The sequence below is a fragment of the Ursus americanus genome, chromosome 24 (genome assembly GCF_024610735.1).
Source record: "Ursus americanus isolate L20-20 chromosome 24, mUrsAme1.1.p, whole genome shotgun sequence".
NCBI lineage: Eukaryota > Metazoa > Chordata > Mammalia > Carnivora > Ursidae > Ursus > Ursus americanus.
Window position 1 is genome coordinate 3,868,895 of NC_142150.1, and position 21,579 is coordinate 3,890,473.

The following is a 21,579-nucleotide window of genomic DNA, read 5'->3' on the forward strand; positions in this document are numbered from 1 at the left end:
CCTCCCTAATTCTTTGAGATCTCTGGGTGGGATCATGTAGGATGGAGACAAGACAAGGGAACCACCAAAAGCTCTGGAGTGGAGCATGTTCAAGAGGTGAGCATGGTAGGCCGACTCAAGAGTGGCAGGAGATGATGTGTGGCAAGTTGGGCGGGGCAGGCTCAGGTGGGGAACTGCAGGCTGGCATCCCTGAGTTTGGATTGTCAATGCAGCAGAAAGCCATTGGAAGTCTTTAAACAGGGAAGTGGCATGATTTGATTTATGATTTTCAGTATGCCCTCTGGCTTCTGCAGGAAGATTGGATTGTGGGGGTTAAGTATGGAAGCAGAGAGAGAAATGAGGAGGTTCACTGTGTTTGCAGAGTGAGGGTGCTCTGTGGGTGCTAGAGAGAGATTGTGTGGAGGCACCACTGGCAGGCAGTCAAGGCGAAGCTTGAATAAGACAACATAGTGAAAATGTGAGCGTGTAGTACACATTTCACAAACGTGAGTTCCAATCTTCCCTGGTTGGTGCTACAACCACATCAACAGAACAGTGCTTTTCTCTTTAATTGGATTTCAGGGGGTGGTACATTAATAACTACATTTTCTGAGCTATGGATTTGCTCTTTGGAACCAGGGCCACCCAGAAGATGAAGGCTAGCTCCTGCTGACCACAGCCTGCCTCCTGGGAAAACTTGCCAAGAGAGGGAGAAAGTAAAGAGAGGCAGGAAGCAGCGAAGGAGGGGAGAGAAGTATGGGAAAAACGCCTGGAAGGAGCAGTCCAGGGGCCTCCTGTTGAATATGAAGATGCTGTGTGTGGAAGGTGCTGGCATCAGAGCTGGACTTGCACCCTTCAAAGTGATGGTATAGGTATGATGGGGCAGTTGGCTGTGATTCGAACTGGAAGGAATCCTCAAGGCCATCTTGCCCAATGTCCTCATTGTAGGAAACTGAGATCCAGAGAGAAGTGATTTGTGCAAAGCCACATAGATAATGGCAGAGACAGGGCTGATAGCAAGATATGGTGGAAAGAGATTGATTTGTAAAATAAGAGAGACGAGGGGCATCATTCATTCAATAAACCCGTACTGAGCTCCTCTTCTGTCTGAGACCCGGCTCTAGGCACTGGAAGCAGACAGGGCAGTAGAACAGACAGGGAGCTCAATCCCCAGGCCCTCCTCTTACGGCAACTCTGACACCACATGCCAGTGATTCTTGCCTCCATGATTCAGTTTCCTCATCTCTGAAAAAGGAATTAGTAATACTTCTTCAATTTTAATTTATTTATTCATTCTGCAAAGATGGATTAAGTGTATAGGTTGTGGCACAGGGCTGGGGGGCAGTGACACAAAGGTAAGTAAGTAAGCCAGCCCCAGCTTTTGGATACAATGGACTAGACTCAAGATGGTTTTCATCCCAAAATCAAAATCACCGAGGGCTTTTGAAAAAAGTACTGCTACCCTGGTCCCACTCCCAGAGCTTCTGATTCAATGGGTCTAGGGTGGGACTCAGGCTTCACTAGGTTCACAGAGCCCCCAGGTGGTTCAGCTTTGGATTCAGGCTGTGAAGGAGCACTGGAGACGTGAGGATCCAGGTGATGAGGGTGGTAATGGCTTCAGAGTGCAGCACAGCTGGCTCAGGCCTGGACGGCTTCCCAGAGGAAGCGGCATGTAAAGTGAGACCACAGGTAGAAGCCAGTCTAGCAACAAGAAGGAGAAAGAGAGTCTGGGGAGGACTTCAGGCCCTCTGGGAATTGCTCTGAGGGTTGGAGGGGTAACAGACACACTTAACATAGTCCGGGGCCAGAGAAGAGCACTCCATCTATTGCTTCTTTGCCTGCTTCTCTTTCTTCCTTTGTTCTTCCCGGCCCCACACCCTTCCCATAAATGTTCTTTCTCCTACAATACACTGTGTTGACAAGACAACAGCTGATTCTCTGGCTTCTAGTAATGATCTTGGAGAACTTCTTGTCATCCATGAGCAGCTGAACTGCTCTCATCTTGGCTCCCTCCCTGCTGCCCCCAGCTCAGGGTGCCTCACTTTAGCAGAGGGGAATGCCTCACACTCTTGCCTGTATGATTAGATCACTGTTTTCACCCCAAGCCCCTACCTTTAGGCACACAGAGACAAAATGCTTCCCCCCAGATATTTGATTTGTTTTGCAAGTGCTCAGCACTCACAGACTGGTAACCACATTGGACGTGTTTCACAAATAACCACTGAGAGTTACCATAAATCTTCTCCCTTAAGAGAGGTCCTTCCTTACTGTTAAAATCTAGCTGGATTGAAGTTTGGCATTCCCCCAGGGTGTGGAGAAGGTCACAGACCTGTACCATATTCAGTAAGATACAATAAGTCCATACACAATGTCTGCTGTTTTCATGCTAAAAAAAAAAAAAAGAAAGAAAAAACAAAAAACAAAAACAAAAAAACTGAGAGGGAAACCTGACATGTTTTTGTATCCTGGAGAATGAAGGCATCCAATGATCTGTTTAAACCTCTTGTGAAATAACCCTCAGCACTATGTTACCTCATCCTCAAGGTGAAGGGGTGGGGCGAAAGGAGCAGAGTTTTGATCCTGTGCCGATATCTGCTGACTTAAGCAGAGTATAACCAAGCAGAGGTTGTACTCAGAGGTAAGGAGGAGACTGGGGTGTTGGGGGGGGGGAATCAGTTTTCTGCTGCAAATGTCATTGTCCGATGCTAGGGTAGAGGAGAGTCAGAGAGTCTCACTTTTCTATTTATAATCTTCTAAATGCAATGCAAAGAAAAAAAAATAATTATATTATTTTTCCTGCCTGTAAGGTAGCCCCATCCTTTTCCTCCTACCCCCTCCCCACTTCTCCTCATTTTGGGTCATGTTGACATATGGGTGAGACCAGAAACAAAGGTTGCTGGCTCATCCCAGCAGCCATCTGTCCACACTTGCCAGTGAACGGAATTTGCCAAGAACTCCCACTCCACAGGCTCTTGGGAGAGGCAGGCTGATAAGCTTGTGTCTCCGATAAAGCCCACAGCTTCAGGTGATCTGGGCAGGGCGGGGAAGCCGAATCCATGGGGAACTGGGGCCCCCATGGAGACAGGGCTGGATCCCCTCTGTGCCTGGAGGTGCTGACACCGTAAGAATGATGGAAATGAGGCTGGGGTGGGGGATCAACTCAAATGTTTAAAGAGCCAGAACAGCAAATAAAATCTGGCTGGGATTAGTTTTTTTCTGCATCTGACCTTACCAGAATCCTCTTTCCAAAAATCTAAGCCTTCTCTGGGCACACAGGGTGTTTCTGGAGGCTGGTGATGTAGTGGAAGAGCCAGTGGTTGAGAGCCAGACTGCCAGCTATGAGTGAATCTGATTCAGTGACACCATTGCTCTGAGCCTCAGTTTCCTCTGTGAGATGGAAAACATAGTCTTCTCCCAGGACTGTTGTGGACTTGAAATGAGTCAACATGCATATAAACTCCAGCACAGTGCCTGGGACACAGAGGTCCTCAGCAAACTGAAATTTCACTCCTAACTTTGTCTTTTGCTAAATGAAGTCAAACCATTGAAAGTCCTCTTGGTGTACAAGAGACATCCATTCGTTCATCCCAGAAGGTGCTAGCACAGTAGAAAAAGCCTTCCTGACCAGCCACAGGCAGAGGAGGATAGAGAGATGTACACTTTGCTGAGCTGATCATAAATCTGAATGTAATAATTATGTAAAGTATTCAAGAGCAATTCAGTGAGAGGATGCCTCATCTGCCTTGATGGGCTTTTCAATTACTCATTTTTAGTACTGCATTATACCATTCTCTGGCAATAATTATTAAACATTTCAACTGTATTGCAGTATAAAATTTAAAAGGCTGATTTATTTCCCAGGCACTAGACTACCTACTATAATGTTTCCCAATTAGATGGTTCTATTTGTTTGAACCTATTTATCAGAGTGATTTTCTAGCATTGAGTCAAAATGAGACCAAAGCTCCCCAAGTGGGAGTTGAGGGGACAAGTTAGATCCAGTGGATACAAGCACTAGCTTTGGGGTCCTGGGGAATGTGAGCCCAGGCTCCCCACTTCCTAGTCCCAGCTTCTGAATTCACAGGATTACTGGGAAGATTGTGCGAAGTAGTGGATAGGAAGTGTTAGCACCGACATAGAGGATGGACTCAATACATGTAGGTATTATTGCTATGACTGTGCATTCTGGGATGCCCTGGATTTCCCGGTCATTCACACATGTCTATCAATCACCTGCTAGGCTCTGGGCACTAAGGGTGCTGGCAGAGCCCATTCTCTGGTTGTCTCGAAGAGAAGTCACAGTTATTGGGCACCTAATTCTTCTAGGCACCTTGGAGTTCTTCCTTTATCAGCACGACACAGCCATTTACAGATAAGGACACTGAGGCACAGAGAGGTTAGTTACTTTTTTCAAGGTCATTCAGTTACTAAGACAGAAATCAGACCCAGGTCTTTCTGGTTTGAAAGCCCAAACATCAGACTCTCTCTGTCACCCCATACTGTCTCTCAGGACTCCAGGAGGCATATTTCACTTGGTTTGAAGAAGTCTTTCTTCTACGCCCCAGTTCTTCTAAAGGACATGCCTCTTCTTTTGCTGAGAATTACCTACCCCTAGTAAATTACCAGTTCCGCCAAGTCCATTTCTGCCTTTCTTAGCATCTCCCAAGTGGAGGATGAAGTTCTTTTTTTTTTTTTTAACCAAGGGCTATACTGTAGATAAAGTGATCAGGCAATGACCCCAACACACACACACACACACACACACACACACACACACACACACACCAGCTCCGCTGGAGCCTGTCCACTGTACTTGAAGCTCCCAAGCCAAGCTGGATTTAGGTGCAGGCCAGCTGGGTTGGTGCCAGGATAACAGTCTATAAGAATTACTAAAACATCACTGGAAAGGTAATGAGATGGGAGAAAATGGGATTTACCAGAATTATTGAGAGTAATCATGATATGAGAATAATGATAGTAATGATATTTATTATTATACACAATACACCATGATTATAATACACACAGGGATAGTTTCGTGCCAGGAACTCATTTAAACCCTTCCAGCCCATTGAGGTCAGTACTATTATTATCTCCCACTTTAAAGATCAAAAGACTCCTTCCAGAAAGGTTAAGGAATTTGCCAGAGTCACACCACTAGTAAACAAGGTGTTGGGCTCTCCCAGGCCTTTCACCATTGCCTCCTGGTAGGAGGCAAACCCCCAAGAGTGCTTAAGTGACCAGAGATGGTGTCTAGGCTGCCTTCCAGGCTTCTTAGTTGCTGGTGAGGTGTGCAAGTTCAGGGCCAGGAACTGAACTGCTCAAGGCAATAAAGAGGGAGTGAGTGCTGAGCCAGCAGTCTTCCCTGCCTCCTCCTACACAGTACTCAGCCTCTCCTCCAAATGAATGTTGGGCAAATAGTTAGAGAATATCATTTTCAGGGCACCCACATGTCCTGGTCCAGCCCTGCTCCCAAGCCTGGCCTGCTGTGTTTGCTCTCAATAGGTGAAAGAACCCACATAGTATGGAGGATTAATCTGCTTTTCAGTAGAGAACTCGATCCATTAGCTCTCAGGACTCAACCTCCACAGATTGGAGGCCATGTACCCAGGACAAGGTGACAGAGGGGCCCCCTACAATGCTCATGGTCACATCTGTGCTGCTCCTCCCCCAGGTCCTCACATGCTTCTCAGGTCTGGGAGGTGGAGTGCACACCCCTAGCAAAGAGAGGATAGAGCAGAAAGGGTAAAGGAGATGAATAAAATGAAAATAAGAATCTAGTGTAGAGATGCTAGTGCAGAAAAGGATGCTGTGATAACTGGTGAGAGTATAGAGGTAGGCACTGGGAGGTGAGGGTCTTTGTAGGGAAAGAGGGCAAGATTTGAACCTAAATCTTCACAGCCTAGAAGAGGGACCATCCAAAGCTACACTGCACAGTGAAGCCAATGCAGACATTCAAATGACGTTTCTGATGTGTTTAGAAAAACCTGCAAAAATGTGGGGGCTCCTAGGACGAATGGAAAAAAACAAGACACAACATTGTACACGCAGTATGAACACAACTATCTACACATTTCAAAATATAAAGAGAGAAAAGTCTAGAAGGAAACAGACCAAAATGGCTGAAACAGCAGGGGGACTTTTCTCTCCTTAACTTTTCTGTCTTTGTAAACTTTTCTAAAATGAATTCATTCCTAGAGCAATAAAGGCAAAGTCCTTATTTAATTTTTTAAAATCTGTATTGAAAGCTCTTTCATAAAAGACAAAGCAGCTGTCTTTTCTTCCATGACTTTTGCACTAAAATAAATACACATGGGAAACTAGAAAGAGGTGATTTAATGACCGGGATTATTTTCTTTGGATTCTCACTCAGATTTTACTTAAGTGGTTCAAAATCCCTTCCCGGAAAGATCCAGCAATAATAACCTACATTAATATCACTCCCAGAAAAATTAAAAATGTGAAATTTAGCCATAAGGGATGATCATAATAGCCTAAAAATTTTAAGCAACAAAATGTTCAACACTTTGAGGTTTTTGAAGTAAAATGTGGAGTATCCGTACTATGGGCTGCTATGCAATCATAGAAAATTTTATTAAGAGATATACTTAGTAGAAAAGGAAGTTGTTCATGATGTGCTATTGAGTGAAAAAGTAGGTCACAAGACAGTAACTACCGTGTTTTCTAGAATCCCATATATGTATGTGTATTTATATATAAACTGAAAAGATACACATCAAAAGATTAATAATAACTCTCTTCAGGGGTAGTAGAATTATAAGTAGTACTTATTTCAAAATGTTTACTTCTTTATGTGTTCTGATTTTCCTACATTGAACAAATATCTCTTATGTAGTAATAGTAAAAAGTTCATACCTACTTCTCTTTAGGATGTCCTCCTCCTGTGTTAATATGATTAACTAGCATAAGGTATTGTGGGAACACTTCCCTCCAGCTACAGTATACTGAGGGCTTATTATGGGTATTGAACACTTTGTAAATACAACCTCATTTATTCTTTATGTCAACCAAGCAAAATGGGTTTTATTATCCTCATTTTTCAGATGGGAAAACAGACTCATAAACTTGGCCAAAGTCATCCAACTGGAAAGTGGCAGAGCCAAGATTTAATCCAAATCTACCTGACTTAAACATTCATGCACTTTCCATCTACCATACCACTTCACGCAAGTGTCCAGAGAAAACATTTATGAGGTGATGCCAAAGGACATATTTTCCTTCATTCATCCTAACCCACCCTATGTGTTACTGTTGCCTGCCCTCTCTGACACAACAATCCATATTTAGATATACTATTGCCCTCTCCCTCAGACTCAGCTCACCCACTACCAAGATCAATAAGGACTTGAGGACAGAGCATGCTTAAGCACCCACTCTTCCCAATTGGGGGTTATCACATCACTATCTCTGAGAGCCATCCTTGCTTGTGGTACCCTGCATTGACTACTAGGCTGAGTTGTTCTCCTACTCCCATCTCACATCCCCGCAGCGGAAGTCCCTTCTTAAACTAAGGCCTGAGTTTCCAGACCTACCATCTCCTGCCAGCTCTTCTCCAAGGCCATGCTCATGGCACCAGTTTCTTGTTGTGGGTGCCATTTCAAGTTCTTATTCCAATTATCTGACTTATCCTTGGTTCTCATGTGGGAACTGGAGCCCTGACCTTGACCACCAGGGTCTGAGGCCCTGCTTCCTGAAGACAAATGTCCAAGATGCCACCTACATGAACTTCTGGACAGTATTCTCCCAAATGTCCCACTACCATGGTCCACCCACTTGTTAGAATGCTTGAGACTCCATCTGGGGCCTTGACACTGTTTAGGTTAATCTCTTGAGGCTTATGTCTGTCAGACCAGAAAGGGTAAGACAACATATCAGGAGAGGATCCAGATCAGAGTTGAGGAGGAAGATCAAGATTAGATTTAAGGGGGCGCCTGGGTGGCACAGAGGTTAAGCGTCTGCCTTCGGCTCAGGGCGTGATCCTGGCGTTATGGGATCGAGCCCCACATCAAGCTCTTCCTCTGTGAGCCTGCTTCTTCCTCTCCCACTCCCCCTGCTTGTGTTCCCTCTCTCACTGGCTGTCTCTCTCTGTCGAATAAATAAATAAATAAATAAATAAATAAATAAATAAATAAATAAATCTTTAAAAAAAAAGATTAGATTTAAGAAAGAAGTATTGCGTATTTGAGACCGAAAAGAAAGTGAGGTCACAAATAGGATGAGGCAAGAGTAGATACCCTAAGGGCAAAGACAGGTCCTGATGCAGCTTTCAAAATGGGTATGGCATGTGATTCAGGACTAAGAGTGTGATCAATGAAAAGTTTTGGAAACTTCTGTGGTCATGTTTAGAAAGCCCCTAGTATTGAAAAGGTCTATTCATGACCAGATGCCCAACCAGTTGCCTTAGCTATAGGTTGCGAAGCATTCTGGAAATTAAACCTTGTCCCCCTGTTTGAACCTGAGTTTGTCCTACCTGGCTATCTCGCTTCGCTTCACTTTGCTTCACTTCACTTCATTCACTTCACTTTCACAGGTCCTTTGAGCTGTCTCTCGAGGGGAGCCAAGGAGCCCACTGTACCAGCAAATCTTTCCCAAGTGACTTTGAACTTAAACTTAGCCTCAGAAGGTTTATTTTAGCCTATATTTTTTTAAAAAAAGAACAACAAATGGGGTGCCTGGGTGGCTCAGTTGGTTAAGCTTCTGACTCTTGATTTTGTTTCTAAGTCATGATCTCAGGATTGTGAGATCAAGCCTCACGTTGGGCTCTGTGCTCAGTATGGAGTCCACTTGGGATTCTCTCTTTCCTCTCCCTCTCCCTGCTCATGCACGCATGTGCATGCTCTCTCCCTCTCAAATAAATAAATTTTAAAAATAATTTAAAATTTTAAAATAAAAGAACAACAATAAAGAACAGAAACGTTAGCCATGTAATGTTTTAACGAGATCCTTAAAAAATTTTAGAAACTTCTTCATTTAAAATAATACGTCATCATTTTAGAAAACTTAGAAAATACAAAAAACATAGAAAGGAAATAAAAATCACCCATAATACTATTACCAGACACAATCACCCCTTGTAATATGTCTTAATTTTCTGGTCTGAGGTACTCAGAAAGAAATCACAGATTGAAATGAGTGGTAAAGGTTTTATTTAGTCATTGTAGTTGACGTTTAACATGGTGGCTCTATTCAGACCACAAGAAGGATGGAGATTTTGGGAGATGGGGAAAGGTACAAGAGCAGGTTTTGATAGACCCAAGGCTTATTGGAAGAGGCTAATATGTTCTGAAAAGCAAACATCTTTGGGAGCATTCTCTGAATTGAAGGAAACAACTCCTTCTGTTCAATGCCTAATTACCATCTGGCAACTGAGGTTGTGGATAAACAATCATATTTACCTGAGGTGGCTCCTATGTCTTGGAAGACATTCTTCTTTGTTTCAGTACTGGGCCAAGGGTCTTAGTCTTATCCCAGACTGGGCTGTTTGCCAGAGGCAACTGGAAAGAACACAGGCTTTGGCTTCAGACAGTGCTAGGTCAGAATGGATCACTCTGAGCTTCATTTCCTCATCTGTAAAATGGAAACAGTTATTGCCATGAAGGATTCAATGATGTGACCATGCTAAGTACCTGACACATAGAAAAATGTTAATTAAATATTAATTACGTTTGGCTTTTCTGATATAGTCACCTGGAACCCTCCCAAAGATTGTAAATATTTAGGGTTAAAAGTTCCAGAAGTTTTCTGTGACTCCCAGTAAGGCAGGTTCTCACTGGAAGCCAAGTGCATAGGTCTAAGAAAAGCACATTGTTTGGAATGCCACCCTCACACCAGCAAAGCTGTGTAAGGGAAACTAAGTGCCCTCTAAGAAAATCTGAAGTAAAGTACTATTTACATTTACCAAGTATTTATTTTGTGTTGGAGTGAGGTATTTAGCTGTGGGCTGGTCCAATGTGTGTGGTTCCATGGGACTAAGCTTGACTAGAGAGAAACTTCTTACCTAACATAAGGGAATGACACTATTAGGAGGGCCTGTTGGCATAGGAAAAAAGCACAGGCATTAGGGACAGGTAGGGCTCAAACACTGGCTCCTCCCCTGTGGGACTTGGACAGGTTATTTAAGCCATCTACATCACAGTCGTTTCTTCAGGGATAGGCCCAATAATACTTAAGAGTTTGGGGGGATATGGAAACAGTATATGTAAAGTCCTTGGTCAAAATAGTACTCAAAAATGGTAGCTATTGTTATAATTAAGGCTATTAATTACCATCTAGAGAAACAAAGTCTAAAGTCAGAAGGAAGTCCAGGGAGTTGTCTAAGAGAGCTAAGACAGACATTACAGCCCAGACATAGAGCTGGGAATCTCACAACCAAAGGGAGGAGGCAAGTACACCAAGTTCTTCAGCATGCAGCTATTATGTATCAGGCTCTGTGCTGAGTACTGGGGAAACAATGAGAAAAAAACTAAGAGACATGGTGCCTGCCCTCAGGTAGCTTACACGTTATTAGAGAAGTAGACATTAATCAAGGAATCAAAGAAATATATGTAAAATTAAAAAATAAAGTGTCTGAAAATAGATGGGTCGTGTGAGAACATATAAGGGAGGGAATTGACAGTGAAAGAAAACAGGGAAGGCTTTTCAATGAAAAAGATGAGTGAGCTGAGATGAAGTAAAGAGGGGAAGGAGGAGAGGAGAGGCAGAGGGAAGGAAGGAGGGGGGAAGATGGAGGAAGGGAAAAGATGAGAAGGAAAAAGGAAATAGGAATTGGTCAATCTTTGGCAGGAGAAAACACAAGTTCAATGTAGCCGAGTGCAGAAAACAAGAAGGGAGATGGCACAGTATGAGGCTAGAGAGGTAGGAAGGCAGAGATTCAACTCTGTTAAGGATTTCAGTCTTGATTCTAAAAGCAGTGAAAATCTATAAGTTGTTCTAAGGAGGGAGATATTAGAATTAAATTTGTGTTTTTAAAAGATCACTTTGGCTTGCCATATAGAGAACAAATTGGAGAAAGGCAAGAGAGAATGTACAAAGGCTAGTTAGAATAACTTTATTTTAGTTCAGATTAAAAATTATGTAGCTTGTTCTGGGTAGTTAGTAGGGATGGTAGTAGGAATTCAAGAGATATTTGGAAGGTAAAATGGACAGCATTTATATATGAAGGTGAGAGGGAGGGAAGAGCCAAGGAGGACATCCAGTGTTTCTGACTTGTACAACTGAAGTAGGGCCAGGCTAGAGGGAAGATAGTTAAGTCAGTTGCTGATGAGGTAGATTTGAGGTGGTTTTGAACCAAGAGGAAATGCAAGTAGAAGATAGAAGGTCAGAGATACATGTCTGGAGATCAGAGGAGTGACCAAGACTAGAAATACAACCTTGTGAATCATCCACACATAGGTAGTTATTAAAGCCATGAGTTGAATGAGATCACCTGCAGAGACAGAATAAAGTCAGAACTGGAGAGGGTTTAGGACTAGCCTTGAGCAATTTCAGATTCAAAGACCTGTAGAGGAGGATGAGCAGCCAAAGAAAGTGGAGAAAGCATAGATAAGAAAATGGAGGCAGGGAGGAGGGCAGGAAGGAGCTCAGGCACTAAAGCCAAGCAGGGAGAGTGCTTTAAGAAGAAAGACTACAGAGGATTTACTGGATTAAGCATTGCAAAAGGCACTAATGGTCTTAGCTAGAGCTGCCTAGGTACCATGATATTCCCAAAACTCCTGGGATTGAGCTGAGAATGAGTGGGAGGTGAAATGGAGACAGTAAGCATAGCCAGCTCCTTAAAGTAATTTGATTGTGATGGAGAGGAGAGATGGAACACCGTAAGTGGGGAGGGAATAACTCCGGGTTGCTTAATTTTTAAATGGAGAGACTCAAATATGCTCAATAGGCTAATGGGAATGATTCCACTGAGGCAAAAGTTGAATCTGGAGGGGAGAAAAGTCATTCTTAGAGTCAGGAAGAAGTGATGGGAGCAAAGCAGAAATGTAAGAAAAGTAAGGCTCCTCTATTATAACAGCAAGAAGGAGGAGAGGGCAGATGCAAATGAGGAAATGAGGGACTCTACATCTGATGACTTCTGATTTTTTTCTGTAAAGACACAAGGTAAAACAATAAGTAAAGAGGAGAGATGAAAGTTGGAGGTTTGGGGAGAGTCGAGAAGATTTGAAATCATCATTGTCAAGAATGGGAAAGTAAAATAACAAATAGGAAGTGTTTTATCAGAGTCTAACCTGCTGAGTTTTTATCAGATACACACAGCAGTGTAGCAGGGCAGACTCAAGGCTAGAAGTCAGTTAATATAGAAGACAACTGGCCTCGTCATGAGGTGAGCAATTTATCTAAGGTTGGGATTTTATCACATTAGGAAGATAAAATGACAGAAAGGTAAGGGAGTTTTTAAGAGTTTCTATACTATATATGCAAAAATAAAGACCTACAAATAGATAACACCATATTGATAAAGAAGAGCAAGGAAAGGAGACTTGCCCTTCTAGATGCTAAAATATAGTGCCATGGACAAGAATGGGCAGGAGACTAGAACAGAAAGCCCAGAAACAACATGAGTGTTTGGGATCTTGGTATATGATTAGGTTGAATGTATGCCCCATTTGCCTGGGAAAGTCCCAGTTTTGCCTGTTATCCCAGAACAATGATTATTAACAGCCTTTTCATCCTTGTTTGGACAATAAATTATGTTGGCATTCTATATATGACAGAGATGGCATCACAAAAGAGTGGGGGAAAGATGGATTGAGTAGTGTAAAAGTAACTCACAGTGTTGACTTCTGGTGTCCCATCCTACATATAAGAAGTGGAAGTAAACACTGCATTCTAACAGCAAGTAAAAAGCTAAGCAAACTGGAAAATCAACAGCTCTTAGATCCATCAGAGAAGTGAGTTCACAGGGCAAACCACTGTCCCCAATATTGGAGAGATAGACAAGAGGATACACAGGATCACAACTTACCAGAGAAAAATCTCCACATGCCAGCATAGAAAAGCCTAAACTATGATTGCTAGATTGTTAGAGGCTCAGTGTGGACAATTCTGAGAGTTAAAAACTTCAGAGGCACCCAATAATTGGGGTGGAGATGGGGGACAAAACTTTTGTGAGTTTTAACTCCAGGAACTCTATCAGATTCTCAAAGTGAGTATCAGAGAAAAACTGTTGTGCTTCTGGCAGGGGGAGGAGAAAAGAAACCATCTTTGAATACAGCAAAGCATTCTGTTCTTAACAGGGCCTGCCCTCAGGAGAAACTATTTTACCAGAGCCTAACCTGCTGAGGTTTTATCGGAGCCTAATCTATTTGGGGGAAGAGAAATAATGAAAACCAGGTCCCTCTAGCTTTCCATGTGGTGGAAGGAAAATATACAACTCCAGACCCTTCATCCATCCAGTGCCACCTAAAGCAAAGGAGGGTGGTTGGGGGGATGGCTGAGAAGCCTAACTGAGGTTCACAGTCCAGGGGCACAAGTCACCAACCAACAGACTGAGACCTAATCATAGCACTAGAGAGCACTTCCCCTCCCCAACACCTTACCACCACATTACTAAAAGCCTATTTACTTCAATTCTTTTTACCCAGACAACGTGTCCACTGTTCAACAAAAAATTAAAAGGCATACTAAAAGGCAAAAAACACAATTTGGAAAAACAGAGATGGCAGAGATGTTGGAATGATCAGACTGGGAATTTAAAGCAACAGTGATTAATATGCTAAAGGATCTAATGGATAAAGCAAACAGCATGCAAGAACAGATGGGCAATGTAAGAAGAAAGATGGAAATCCTAAGGAAAAAAAGAACAAAAAGCTAGAGATCAAAGACCTTGTCAAAAATGAAGAATGTCTTTGATGAACTTATTAGTAGACTGGACACAGCTGAGAAATCTCTGAGCTTAAGGAAATATCAACAGAAACCTCTAAAACTGAAAAGCAAAGAGGTCAAAGACTGAAAAAAAAACAGAACAGAATATCCAAGGACTGCGGGACAACTATGTAATATGTGAGTAATGTGAATACTAGGAGAAGAAAGAAAGGAACAGAAGAAATATTTGAAACAATAGTGACTGAGAATTTCCCCCAAATTAATATCAAACAACAAACCACAGATTCAGGAAGCTCGGAGAATGCCAAGGAGGATAAATATCCAAAAAGACTGCACCTAAGCATATTATTTTTAAGCTAAAGAAAATCAAAGGTAAAGAAAAAAATCCCGAAAGAAGCCAGAGAGGGGGATAATTCTTACCTACATAGGAATGAAGATAAGAATTGTATCCAACTTATCCTCAGAAACCATGCAAATAAGAAAAGAGTAGAGTGACATATTTAATGTGTTGAGAGAAACAAAACACTAAGAATTCTGTACCCTGTAAAATTATTCTTCAAATGTGAAGGAGAAATAAAGACTTTCTCAGACAAATCAAAATTGAGGGAATTTGTTGTCAGTAGATCTGTATTGCAAGAAATGTTTTTAAAGTTCTTTATAGAGAAGAAAAATAATGTAAGTCAGAAACTTGGATCTTCATAAAGAAAAGAGCATCAAAGAAGGAAAAAATGAAGGAATAATAAAAATTTTTATTTTCCTTATTAATTAACAGCTAATAGTTTTTCAAAATAACAGCAACAATTCATTCAATTATATATGTTTATGCCTACATACGTGCTTCTGAAGAAGTAAAATGAATGACAACAACAATGCAAAGGACAGGAGGAAGGAACTAGGAATATTTGGTTATTATAAGGTGACTGAACTATCTGTAGAGCAGTATAGTGTTATTTGAAAATAATCTTGAGCTAGTTGTAAATGTATACTATGATCTCTAGGACAACGTCTAATAAAGCAGTTAAAAAAAGGAAATAAAATTGATTTGCTAAGAAAAGAGAGAAAATAGAATCATATAAAAATGGTCAAAGACAAAAAATTACCGGTGTGAAAGACAAAAATAAAAAAACAAAAAGGTAAACCAATAGAAAACAAGTATGGCAAATATTAATCCAACTATATCAATAATCACCTTAAATATCAATAGTCTAAGTATACCAACTTAAAGATTGTTAAAATGAATCAAAAACAAGATCTTCATATGTTGTCTACAAGAAACCCACTTTAAATATAAAGACGCATGTAATTAAAAGTGGAATGATAGAGAAAGATACACAATGCTAACAATCGTAAGAAAGCAAGGGTAGCTATATTAATATCAGACAAAGCACACTTCAGAGCAAGGAATATTATCAAGAATAACAGGAGTATTACCTAATGATAAAGGGTTTAATATTCTAAGAAGACATAATAATCCTTAATGTGTATGCGCTTAACAACAGAGCATCAAAATATGTGAGATGAAAACTGATAGAACTACAAGGAGAAATAGATGAATCCACTATCATTGTTGGAGACTTCAGCATCCCTCTATTAGATATGGACAGATCCACCAGTCAGAAAGTAAGTAAGGACATAGTTGAACTCAGTACAATTTATAAAGTGGATATAATTGACATCTATAGATTACTTCATCTAACAATAGTAGATTACACAGTCTTCTCAAGCTCACATGAAACATTCACCAAGATATACCGCATTCTGGGCCATAAAACACACCTTAACAAATTTAAAAGAAAAGAAATCATAGAATGTCTACTCTCAGACCACAATGAAATTAAACTAGAAATCAATAACAGAAAGATAGCTGGAAAATCCCCATAAACAACACATTACCAACCAACACATGGGTCAAGGAAGAAATTTCAAAAGAACTTTAAAAATATTTTAAACTAAATGAAAATGAAAATACAACTTATCAAAATTTGTGGAATGTAGCAAAAGCAATGCTTAAGGGAAATTTATTGCACTGAATGTATATAGAGAGAGAAAAAAAGAAAAGAAAAAGATATAAGAATAATCTCAGCTCCCTCCCTAGAAAAAGAAAAGAAAATTGCATCCAAAGTAAGCAGAGGAAAACAAATAATGAAAATGAGAGCAGAAATCAATGAAATTGAAAACAAGAAATCAAGAGAGAAAACCAACAAAACCAAAAGATTGGTTCTTTGAAAAGATCAAAAAAATTGATAAGCCCCCAGCCAAGCTAACTAAAAAAGAGAGAGAAGACAAAAATCACTAATATCAGAAATGAAACAAGGAGCATTATTACAGATCTAATGGACACTAAAGGAATAATAAAGGGCTATTATGAACAACTTGGTGCCCACAAATTTGATAACCTACATGAAACACACCAGTTCTTTGAGAGACATGAGACACAATCTGTCAAAACCTAAACAAGAAGAAACAGACAATCTGAATAGGCCTATATCTATTAAAAAATTGAATCAATAATTAGTAATCTCCCAAAACAGAAAGTACCAGACCCAGATGGGTTCACTGATGAATTCTACCAAAAAGTTAATATAGAAATTATACCAACACTCTACTTTCTAACTCATTCTATGATGCCTGTGTCACCCTAACACCAAAACCAGAGAAAGACTTCACAAAAAAAGAAAACTGCAGACTCCTATTTCTCATGAATATAGATACAAAATTCCTCAACAAAATGTTAGCCAATCAAATCCAACAATGTACAGGAAGAATATATACCATAACCAAGTGGAATTTATCCCAGGTAATGCAAGGCTGGTTCAACATTTAAATGTCAATTAACATAATCCATCACTTCAACAGACTAAAGAAGAAAAATGTGATCGTTATCAATAGATGTGGAAAAAGCATTTGACGAAACCCAACATCCACTCATGATAAAAACCCTCAGCAAACTAGGAATAGAGAGGAATGTCTCAACTTGATAAAGAGCATCTACAAATAAAACCTATCCCTAATAGCATAGTTACTGGTACGAAACTTGACGTTTTCTCGATACAATCAAGAACAAGACAAGATAAATCAACTCTCACCACTACTTTTAACATCATAATTGGAAATTTGAGATAATGCAATAAGACAAGAAAAGGAAATAAAAGATCTACATATTGGAAAGGAGGAAATAAAACTCTTTTCTCAGATGACATGATTGTCTACATAGGAAAATCTGAAAGAACCAACGAAAAACCTTCTGGAAGTAATAAGCAATTATAACAAAAGATTAGTGGTTGACGGGGGTTGGAGGGAGGGAAGGATGAATAGTCAGAGCACCAAGGATTTTTAAGGCAGTGGAACTATTCAGTACAATACTATAAAACCTCGGTGGTGAATGCATGTCATGATACATTTGTCAAAACCCACAGAATAAACAGCACCAGGAGTGAACCCTCATGTAAACTCTGGACTTTAGGTGATGATGATGTGTCAGTGTAGGTTCATCCTTTGTAACAAATGTACCAGTCTGGTGCTGGATGTTGATAATAGGGAAGGTTGTTCATGTGTGGGGACAGGGAGTCTGTGGAAACTGCATTTTCTGCTCAATTTTGCTATAAACCTGAACTGCTCTTAAAAATTAAGTTTATTAATTTTTTTAAAGTAGCTCACAATGTGGAGAAAGTGGAGTTGGAGCTCTACTCCCTTGTATTAAAAAATAAACTCGAAGTGGATCGAAGACCTAAATGTGAAAGGTAAAATGATAAAACTAATGGGGAAAAAATACTGAAAAATATCTTTGTGGTCTGTTTTTTAAGCAAGAGCACAAAAGTGCAAGCCATAGGAGAGAAATTGGTGAATTTGACTAGATGAAAGTTATTTCTGTGAAATGAAGAATTCCAAAAGTAAGATGAACCTCCCACTACATGGTGCATATTGCTGAAAAGCTCTCATGTGGGTTCGCAAGGAGAGCAGCATGAAGAGCTTCATTGTGGCGAAGTTTGTGGAGGTAAAGATCTGGAAGTCAGCCGACTGCCTCTCACTGGGAGAATGGATACGTAAAATGTGGTCTATGCATGCAGTGGAATAATAGACCATAGTCAGAATCAATGAATTACACCCACATATAGTAACTTTGACATACAGGTATCCTCACTTTTTAAAAGTTCATGTTATGCCACTTTGGTTTTACGGAAGACTTATACTAGTGCCTGTTTTCACCAACTGAAAGAAATCAAAAGAGGATTTTCACTTTTATGAAAAAGGCAAAAAGTGAAAATAGCACTCAGCATTTGTTTTGCAGTTAGCTGTTAGAAGCAGTGCAAACCTGAGCAGCAAGAGAGATATGGCCGAACTACACTCAGCATCTCAGCATCAAGCCTCATATAACTTTGAACTGTGTCTGTGAGCATCTGTGTTAAGATGTGTCCTAAGGTATCAGAAAAGCCTAAGACAGGGTATTTTTGGGGTCTGGGAACACTCAAAAAATTTTTCATATAAATCGATGGTAATTGCTTTTTCAGTTTATACCATTCCAGCTTACAAAAGATTTCATAGGTATGCTCTACTTTCAGATAGTGGGGAAAACCTGTATCTTCAAAGCATAAGATCAAGTGAAAGAAACATTAAAATGTAAAACAATTCTATGTAACTTCAAGTAAGTTACATATATATGTGTATGTATATATATATACACACACATAACGTATATAATATATACACATTTTATATGTACATTATATATTATATAAACATACACACACACACAAACACACTCAGAAGGACATATATAAGTGAGAGTAGGATAAAGAATGTAGAGATAAATGAAATACAATAGAAGATTGCTTTTGCTTTGTCCAGGGATAAAAATATATGATGAATTAAGGAGTTTGAGTGACTTCATTTTTTTTACCTGCTTCCCTAAAAGGAATATGAATTTTTAAAAGTAAAATAAATACAAAATAGATATTAGCATCTTATTAAATTATATTTGAAGATTAAATGCGTAATTCAGATGAAGCACTTAGCTTAGTGTGTGACACATACTTAAACACTCAATAAATGTTTTCTGTTGTTGTTATTAGCACTACTCATGGCACAACTACTACCAATCAATTGGAGTTGACACTTAGGACCTGTTGCATTTCAATGATTTCCCGCAAGAGATCCTTCCCGGTCTAACGGTCTGTAATAGTACTAGAGGGATAGACAAGTTCTGGCAGCAGACCCCGAAGCAAACAGAGAAATGCTGAACCAGTCTTGGGGAATGGGAATGGCTACCAGTCTTGGGGAATGGGAATGGCTACCAGTTTTTTTGCGGTGTCCAAGGAAACTTTGATGGTTAAGTTGGGAGAACACGACACAATGCACATGCTCGGGAGGTAGAAACTGCCAAGTAAATAATGCCATGAAGCTGGGACAGAGTTCGTGTACTATGGTGGACTTTCTCCAAAGGGGTGTTTTCTTTTAGCATTTCGATTTCAAGGTATGAAACTGTAGCTGAATTACAAGTGTTAGCTATTTAGAGAGCGTTGGCTTTGGATTCTCCCCTCCCCCTCCTCTTCCTCCCTGTTCTCCTCCTCTTCTTCCTTCCCCTGAAGTGGGACGTAGTTATGATAGTGAAATAAGCAAGATCATCACCTAGTGGCCTGTTCCTCAAAGACCAGATCCTGGTCCCAGAGAGCGGAGCCCGTGTGCCAAATCCCCTCATGTTAATTCAACAAGCATTGACTGGAACTCTATGCCAGGCACTATTCTGGTGTCTGGGGATATAGAGCTGCTAACACAAAACGACAAGTTTAAAAATAAAATTAAGGAAGTGTCAACTCGGAAACTTACGAGGCTTCCCAAAGGGACATTGCATTTTAATCTGTTTGCTCTCCACAGATCATAGATGAGGAAGAAACCCAGTTTATGAGTAACTGCCCCGTTGCGGTCACTGAAAGCACCCCACGGAGGAGGACACGGATCCAGGTGTTCTGGATAGCGCCACCAGCAGGAACAGGCTGTGTGATTCTCAAGTAAGTGAACACGGGGTCCTCGGAACCCTTCACGCTCCCTCCCTGTGGGCTGTCAAAGGCTTCACGGTGGGGTTGCAGAAGGAAAAGTGGCTTTGGTGGGACAGCAGATGAGTGACATCATCTCTCTGTCCTTGGTTATCTTAACTCTGAAATGGGGTCGAGGGCCATTGCTGATGAAACGCTCTAAAAAGAACCATTCGCCCAAATCTCTATTTTTAGTGATTTCAGTGATTTTCGAATTCAGTGATTCTCCTGGCTACGCTCTAGCTTCTAGAGATATTGATACTAGGGCTGGTTAAGAAAAATTACAAATCAGGTAAGGAGAATCTCTGACTTCCTCCCTCTGGAATTTAACACCCCTACCCTTATATTGTGCTAGGCTGACCTGAGACCCAGCTGTTACCTCCTTAGTCTCTGCCCTGGCCTTATGATCTTATTTTCTTCCTCCTATCCTCAAAACTGCCCTCGTGTGCCCCTTCCTGTCTGGTCTCCTGATCCTCCCTTTGTTAAGTTACAATGCATGATAAGAGGTGTTAACTTGGGGTGCCTGGGTGGCTCAGGGGTTAAGCATCTGACTCTTGATTTCAGCTCAGGTCATGATCTCGGGGTCGTGAGATCGAGTCCCACATTGGGCTCTTCTTTCAGCACAGAGTCTGCTTGAGATTCTCTGCCTCTCCCTCTCCATCTGCCCCTCTGCCCACTTGTGTGTGCACATGTGTGAGCTCTCTCTCTCTCTCTCAAATAAAATCTTTAAAAAAAAAAAAGAAGAGGTGTTAACCAGCTAATAGTTTTCCTGTAAAAGGTAGCATTATCTCAAACCTGTGTCTCCAAAATGGTATACCATAGGATGGTATTCAGGGAGATGTAAATAGGTGGGCAGGAAACCAATTTCTACACTTAAATAAGTTTAGAAAATGCTGTAGACTGTATCCCCTTCTTGCAGATTCACAACATATATTAGCAGATTCAAGGTTTTGCAAAGTCCTACTCAAATGAAATGTGTTTAATGTGGTTTCACCAGCATTTCCCAAACTTATTTGATTCCTTTTTTTCTGAGACATATATTAACATTCACCAGTTTGGGAAGTGCAGCCATACCTATTTCAAATAGATTTAAAGACCATATGGAGGGATACTGGGAATTTTAGGATTTCAGACAGGCAAACTGTCATAGGTAGATGGACAAGGCTCCAATCACAGCATCTAAGAAGCCATTTTCCCATGAAGGTAAGGGGCTGGGATCTTCCCAACCATCTTCCTCTTATTTGAGTCCCTGGGGCCTTATTTATATATTTGGTTCATTTGTCTGCACCTCTGACAGGTGGACATTTCTACAGTCTTAGGACTGGGGTTAACTTTAGCCCACCTCTGAGGAGGGGCTAGTAAGGAGGCATTCCAACCAGGCACTCCAGTCCCTGCAGCTTCGGGACTCAGCTGTGCCTGGCTTGTGGGAAAAAAGCCCACTGAAGTCTTTGGAAGCCTCTGTCCATTGTCCAAGCCCAGCACTGTCTTTGTCAGGCCTCCCTTTGCTGCCATCTGGCTATACATCACTTGTGTCTTAGTTTGAGGCAAGCTGAACATGCTTACTCAGATTCCTTGAGAAGTTTGTCTCTTGGCATCAATCTGTATCGGTGAAATTTTTTTAAAAAAGAATAACAGAAGGGGGAATGAACCATGAGATACTATGGACTCTGGGAAACAAACTGAGGGCTTCAGAGGGGAGGGGGGTGAGGGAATGGGATAGGCTGGTGAT

General features: G+C 40.9%; 1 protein-coding gene across 1 annotated transcript in view; it reads left to right on the top strand.

Moving 5' to 3' along the window:
- SPON1 (spondin 1) overlaps nucleotides 1-21,579 on the top strand; it is a 251,731-nt gene that overhangs the window by 49,172 nt on the left and 180,980 nt on the right. Inside the window, exon 3 of the mRNA XM_045796534.2 lies at nucleotides 19,693-19,826. Coding sequence (XP_045652490.1) covers nucleotides 19,693-19,826 — 134 coding nt within the window. The remainder of the gene's footprint in view (nucleotides 1-19,692; nucleotides 19,827-21,579) is intronic.